This window comes from Leptosomus discolor, chromosome 5, assembly GCF_034619465.1.
Source record: "Leptosomus discolor isolate bLepDis1 chromosome 5, bLepDis1.hap2, whole genome shotgun sequence".
Taxonomy (NCBI): Eukaryota; Metazoa; Chordata; class Aves; order Leptosomiformes; family Leptosomidae; genus Leptosomus; species Leptosomus discolor.
The window spans coordinates 65,066,328-65,073,441 of record NC_141395.1 but is presented as its reverse complement, the minus strand read 5'-3'; the positions used below and the strand labels follow the sequence as shown (position 1 = coordinate 65,073,441).

The following is a 7,114-nucleotide window of genomic DNA, read 5'->3' as shown; positions in this document are numbered from 1 at the left end:
GCAACAGTGTCTTCCTCTTTGTGACCTCCCCTGAAGGGCTCCAACACATGTTGAAAAGTGTAAGTGAGAAAATGGAAGTTTGGGAGTATATTTGTAATGCTTTCCTACTGTTTTCAAGATAAGAGAAGTATATTAAGGCTCAGTGACAGATGAGCAGGCAGTTCAGGGTCATAGTTAGCTCTAACACTCATACTTGGATTTGTAACCAGATGGACTAAGTTATGGGAATTCAGAAAATTCTGCATTCTACGTTAGGTCAGGATGTTCAACATAATTATGTGATATGAGCGAATGAGATTTGTATCCTAAGTCAAATACAAATTTTTAAATATCACTGCCTGTATGCTTTACACATGCCTACATACGCTGTCTGCGCTTGCAAGCATTGTGTATCATATTATTCACAGCGTTATTTGCACGGAAGACCCCACTGCATTTTTTTAAAGCAAAGCAATCAGTCTATCTACAATTAGAGTGAAGTTACCCGTGGGTGAAATGTAGGAGTTATTTAACAAAATACAGCTACCTTACACAAAAGTATATGACAGCGAATGAAGAATAACAAATGCAGTTGAAAATGTAGGAGGAATCTGTAATGCAATTATCAAAACTTAAATTTGATCTGCCTTGGCAAAGTGAACAGGGAACTGTGAAAGGGTGGAATGTGAATACCAATAGTAATACATTATTCCTTAGAACTATTTTGGTGTATTTATTTCTTGGCAATTCTGAGGCAGGAGTGCCTGCTTACAGATACTATAACTAAGGCATCACAGTGCAGTTTACCTTATGAAGCATCCAACGATAATACCATGAAGGAGTACCATCACTGTCAGGTCTCTGAAACATGTTTTTCACTAGCAATGCTGATATTCGCGTGCCTGACAGGTCAGACATTTAAGTATCTGCCCATTTCTAATTTCAGCACATTTTAAAATTCTTGGGAGTATTTAATCATAGTGATCGACTTAATGGTCCTTGCCAAGTCACTTTCATCCTTGACTGGTACCCAAATGATCAATAATCTTGACCATGCCAAAAGAGGGGGGGGAAAGACAGAAGAGAGAGGAGAAAGAGAAAAAAAGAGGGCAAGAAAGAGAAAAAAAGAGAGAGAGAAAGAGAAAAAAAAAAGAGAGAGAGAAAGAGAAAAAAAAAAGAGAGAGAAAGAGAAAAAAAAAAGAGAGAGAAAGAGAAAAAAAAAAAAGAGAGAGAAAGAGAAAAAAAAAAAAAGAGAGAGAAAGAGAAAAAAAAAGAGAGAGAAAGAGAAAAAAAAAAGAGAGAGAAAGAGAAAAAAAGGAGAGAGAAAGAGAAAAAAAAGAGAGAGAAAGAGAAAAAAAAAGAGAAAGAGAAAAAAAAGAGAAAGAGAAAAAAAAGAGAGAGAAAGAGAAAAAAAAAGAGAGAGAAAGAGAAAAAAAAAGAGAGAGAAAGAGAAAAAAAAAGAGAGAGAAAGAGAAAAAAAAAAGAGAGAGAAAGAGAAAAAAAAGAGAGAGAAAGAGAAAAAAAAGAGAGAGAGAAAAAAAGAGAGAGAGAAAAAAAGAGAGAGAGAAAGAGAAAAAGAGAGAGAGAAAGAGAAAAAGAGAGAGAGAAAGAGAAAAAAAGAGGGCAAGAAAGAGAAAAAAAGAGGGCAAGAAAGAGAAAAAAAGAGGGCAAGAAAGAGAAAAAAGAGAGAGAGAAAGAAAACACAAAGGGAAGGAGAAAAAACAGAGAGAGCACGAGAAGGAAAGAGAGAAAGAAGGGAAGGGAAGGAGGAGAAGAGAGAAAGAAGGGAAGAAGGGGAAAGAGAGAAGGAGGGGAGGGAAGGAGGAAAAATTGAGAGGGAGGAGGACGACACTGTATGAATATGAAACAGACAGCATTACCTACAGCTTGAACCCAGAATCACTCAAAAAGTTATGGATGCTAGTATTTAACAGGAAAACAACCACAATAAAAATGCAATATCACAATGTTTGAGGGTTGGGGTAGGGGGTGTTCCCTAAAGGAATTCAAATCAATCCCTAGCATTAATACTATCAAATGTGCCTAAAGCTTGCCTTAGTAGCTGAAGTGCTATTTTTAAAATGCACCTAAATTACTTGGAACCCTAAGGGTCTTTGAAAACTAGTAGTAATTTGGCTGCAAAAATTTCTTGGGCATCCCGTTTTTAACTGTAAGCATTTCTTCATTCACGTTTAACGTCTAACTGATGAGCCAAAATTTTCAGAAATAATACAGATAAGTCACAGCGTAAATCTTACCGATGTCAAACAGACGTGACTTCTAACAGCATTAAAATAAGCCTCCTAAATAAGTTAGGTATTGAAGTACTGAGCAATGCAATGCATGAATTACAAATAAGTTCAGGTCTTCATTATCTATTTCTTATCCTCTATAAGTGATAAAGTATTTACTCCAAGGAGATTTGAGTTCCAGAGCTGGAAAGTGTTCTTGGGGGAATAAGGGCAGAACTTTATTCCAAGCACATAAAAAAGCTGAATACTAGAAGTGAGGCCATCTGCACTATTCTATAAAGCACAAGCCTGCCTTCAGTTTTGAATCGCTCTTCAAAAATGGATTCCAGTTACATGCGTACATACATGTATAAATGTAAATACACGTACATAGTAAAGAAAAATAGATTGGAATTCTTTTAATGAATACAGTAGACAGGTTCTGAACAGTGATTTTCAGCCATTCCACATTACCTAAGAGAGGGACCACTGAAATTTTGTCAAATAGTTGATCCTAAAGTGGCACTGCCCTTCGCACCAGCACAGGGCTCATATCCCTTATGAGATCGCATTCCTGAGCTCCTGCAGAGGAAGCAAATGAGCCCACCAAGTTTCAATTACAACAGTCACATTCCAAGACTTACGAGTCTGCAAGAGAGGGCTGTAGACAGTACATGAGGCCGTGAAATATATAGCTTTGCTTCTCCCCAGTAAACAAACCTGTATGAATCCGATGGGGCCGGTTAGTGTCAGCACTCGCAGCTATTCTTTCCTCACACCAGCTACAAGCAGTCTTACAGCAACGGAGATGAGTTCAGCCAGCCACAGGCAGGGCCAGACTCTGCTAAATGCTGTTGGCCTCACTCAAACAGGGCACGGCTGTCGGTAACGGCAGGAGGTGTCGGTAAGGGCGAGAGGCAGGCGCACACCGCTCACCCCTGCACCCCCACGGGAGCTGATCCTCGGCCATGCACGCTTCCTCCTTTGCTTTGTGCTTTGGTAGTAACGGATGAATCATCATCTCTCCAGATTTCTTCAACACTATTTTCTATGATATTGTGGCACTATTGCGCATATATAGTTCATATATGAAAAATACATGTTCATACAAATTCACATATGCACCAACACATATGTATAAAGCCTCACATCTCGTCCACACCCCTGCTGAGAACAGCTCCTAACCAGGACACACCTTTCCACAAGCACACTCCATGCACATCCAAAGACCACACACACCTTCAAGGAGGGGAAATGAAAACCCCTGTGCAGACACACATGCAAAGATCCGCATGTCTTGACCACCTGCCAGAACGGCCCAGCTCATGCACTTGCGTACATTGGCACTTCATTTCGGGTTATACCCACACACTCACACATGTGCATGGGCACCACATGCACATCCAAGTAAAAACATACATGTGCAAACCTGTATGGAGAAACACATACACACACATGTGCAAGGCAAAAGCATGCACAGAGGCATGCACGTTGACATGTGTAAGAACACATGCACACAGATGCGCACACACACAAAATACACGTACACACAAACGCTCAGAAACGGACCCACACACACTCACACAAACAGATGTAAGCACACAAACACAAAATACACATGCCCACACACACGTGTACTCACATGCTCAGAATCACACAAGACACACACACACAAACGCATGCACCCACACACACAAATACACATGCACATGCTCACACACACACTCCATACATGTGCAGACATGCACACACACGTGCACCCACACTCAACAGCACATGCACACACAGACACATATACACACACAGGCACATGTGCAAACGCTCACAGCCACAAGCACCCACGCAGACACTCACCGACACAAGAGACACACAAGCGCACACGAACACGAGCGGCCCCCCCGACGCCCTCGCACCACGGGGCCGTTTCACGCACGCACACACACACGTACACACACTGCCGCCCCACCGCCTTTACGCACAGAAATGCGCCACCGCCTCCCACGCACCTGGAACAAACACCTCCGCACACCCACTCACACGCACGCCCCCGCACCGCAGGCGTTGCTTGCCCCCGCTCCCCTCCGCACGCTGCCCATAGTGGAGGGAACAGCTGCTCCGCGCACCTTGCGCGGTAGTTCCGCCGAGCAGGGGAGGGAAACCGAAGGTGCGGGTCCCGAGCCCCGCAAGGCGGAGTCGGTGCCGCTTCCCGCAGCCCCGGCCGGTAGCCCCCTTCCCCTACAGCCGGGGGTCCCCCCGCACAGCATCGCGCTGCCAAACCCGCCCCCGCGGAGCAGTGCAGGGCGCCCCGGTGGCGCGGCAGTATGGCCGCTAGGTGGCGCCAGCGCTCTTCCTGGCGGAGCCGCGGCCGCCCCGCCCCCCCAACCCTCCCCCCCAGCCCCGCTCGGTTCGGCTCGGCTCGGCCCGGCCCGGCCCGGCTCGGCTCGGCTCGGCTCGGCCCGGCCCGGCCCGGCCCGGCCCGGCGGGAGCTGCCAGCCCGCCCGCTGCTCGGGGCCGCCTCCCCCCGCCCGCCGCGGCAAGGAGCCCCCCCAGCTGCGAGCACGGCCGTGCCGGCGCTCTTCGGGGAGCGGGGCTGTGCCCGCCGCGCTCCTGCCCGCCGCCTCCCCGCGCCCGCAGAGACCGGCCTGTAATTAGCAATTAGCTCGCAAATCTCCCGGAGACGCGCGTGCTGCCGCGCGAGGTGTGTGCCCGAAGGTCGGCGTGTGTGTGTGTCCCGGTGGTGGCGACGGCAGCCCCCCGGCACCGCACGTGAACCGTGAACACCGCGGCAGCGGCGGCTCGGGCGAGTGGCGGCGGGATGGGCGAGCCCCGCCGCTGGGCTGCCCCAGGCTCCTCCGGGGAGCTGCGGGGACCCTGCCATGGTGTTATTTCCCGAGCCGTTTTCCCAGGCAGAATTGATCCTCTTGGGGGACCGGGGGATGGGGGGGGGGGGAAGGGGAGGGGAGGGGGGAGAATCTCAGTTGCTAACACTGTTTGGAGTTTATTGGAGAGAGTGTCTGAGCTTTAAGATGCTCTTCCGTGGCTCCTGGTGGGTGCTCTAACGAGCCAGGATTGTGGTGGGTTTCGGCTGTGCAGGGAGTTGGGGTAGCGGGGGGGTGGGGGGAAGGAAAAGACACGATCGAGAGTAGCTGAGACTTTGTGCCCCCGTTGGAGAGATGGTTGAGTCCTCGTCAAGGTTGCTGTGGTATCCCAGAAACACCATTCACTCCGAGCTGTGACCGCGCACCATCAACAGCAACAACTCCGCTGCGCCTGGCCAAGGAATAGGAATTAGGAGCTCTCAAGAATAATATGAAAGGGATCTGCAGAGGGGAAATCCGTGCAAAGGAATCGAAATTAGCAGACTTTTGGGAAAGGGGATGTACTAAATGTGGCCGGCTGGACTTCATCCTGGTGAAGAAAATGGAGATTAAAAGTGGATTTACATTTTGGAACCTCGTCTTTTTATTGATGGTTTCGTGTGTGAAAGGTAGGGTAGTATTCGAGGGGTATATTTTTAGGGGTCCGTTTGCTTTCGGTTCAGGGCGTTGCAAGCTCTCGCCTTACACCAAGGCGTATTTAAAAATGTATTTCTCTCTTATTGTATATTTTTACCCTGGGTACTTTGCAATGGAAAGATATAAATGATCGCTAAAGCGGAGAAGAGAGAAGGAGTTGATTCAGAGCTCTCTTCGGAAATAGGAAACGTATTTGCTTGCCAGGCTTGGCGTTCAATGCAGTGACTGAGCCGGGGCTCAATAAATATTCTTGCAGTATGCTCAAACGGAGACGTGAGTTGGTTCCTATAGCCTCTAACTAGTGTATGTTCAAGCAAATCCTACCGGGTGACTTTTTTAAGGTGATGATGATGGTGGTGGTAGCGTGTGGGGGGTTACCTACATTGCTGATTTTCGGTCGAGCAAGGGGTTTTGCGGAATTGCCTGTATCGATGCACTTATTAGTTTAACCCGTTGCGTGGGGAAAGTTACGGAGGAGCCCAGCGTGTGCGTAGCCGTCTCACAGCCCAAAATGCGCTTCGCACTCAGCTGTTTGTGTGCATGCAGGGCTCCCCGGCTCTCGAAAGGTACGTTAGCAATTCAGCCTTCAAGGCATGGTCTGCAGCTGGGTGCAAAGATCGACACCTTTTACTCTTCCTTCCTTTGATCCCTTTTCCCTGATGCATGGGGGGGTGGTGGGGGGTGGGGGTGGGGGTGTAGGTTGGGGTTTTATTGTCTTTTTTTTTTTTTTTTTTTTTTTCCGGGGCAGGGGCTATTTTGCTTTCTTCCTGCTTCTGTGTTCATGAAAGGGGAGCAAAAAGGAAACCTCTAGTTAGCGGCATAAATATCTCCACTGAGCCTGTGCTTGCAGACAGTTAAGGGAATATGCTACACGCAGAGAAAAGAAATATGTGGCTTGAATAATGTGCACCTTCATAATCACACAGGCAACGCTGAAAGGTGAAGTGCCGATCCCATCACGCGTGCCTTCAGTAAAAGGATCTATTCTGCAACTCCCCACAGTTGGCTGCCTACCCGAAATAATCTCCCCTTGTTTGTGGCTAGTGATTAATATCTGATTAATCACCCTTTTATCCCCTCCTCATCCTCATCCCTCCTCCTCGCCACACTCACACACTCCCAGAATATTTAGTAGACATTATCGATCCTCTCCGAGTTTTTAGACTTGATTATCGCCTACAGAGGTTGCCTGCACGGGTGGGAAGGAGGTGTGTTGGGGGGGGGCGCATGCAAAGGCGTGCCTTCCCAAACTGGCTCTGCCTTGGATGAAACAGTTTATTGTAGAGCTTTGCAGCTGCTTGTCCCCCCATTTGCATCGTGTGAAATAGATAAGTCGTGTTGCACGGAGGGAGTGTCGAGGGCTTTTACCTCACCCCACGTTATCCTGAC

The 7,114-nt window shown here is 48.0% G+C and overlaps 1 protein-coding gene across 3 annotated transcripts in view; it reads left to right on the top strand.

The window, feature by feature from the left end:
* The first annotated feature begins 5,519 nt into the window (after nt 1–5,519).
* Nucleotides 5,520–7,114, top strand: part of CSMD3 (CUB and Sushi multiple domains 3) — a 697,991-nt gene continuing 696,396 nt past the window's right edge. For all 3 annotated transcript variants that reach the window (XM_086465685.1, XM_086465684.1, XM_086465682.1), the window contains exon 1: nt 5,520–5,697. In XM_086465685.1, coding sequence (XP_086321811.1) covers nt 5,520–5,697 — 178 coding nt within the window. The remainder of the gene's footprint in view (nt 5,698–7,114) is intronic.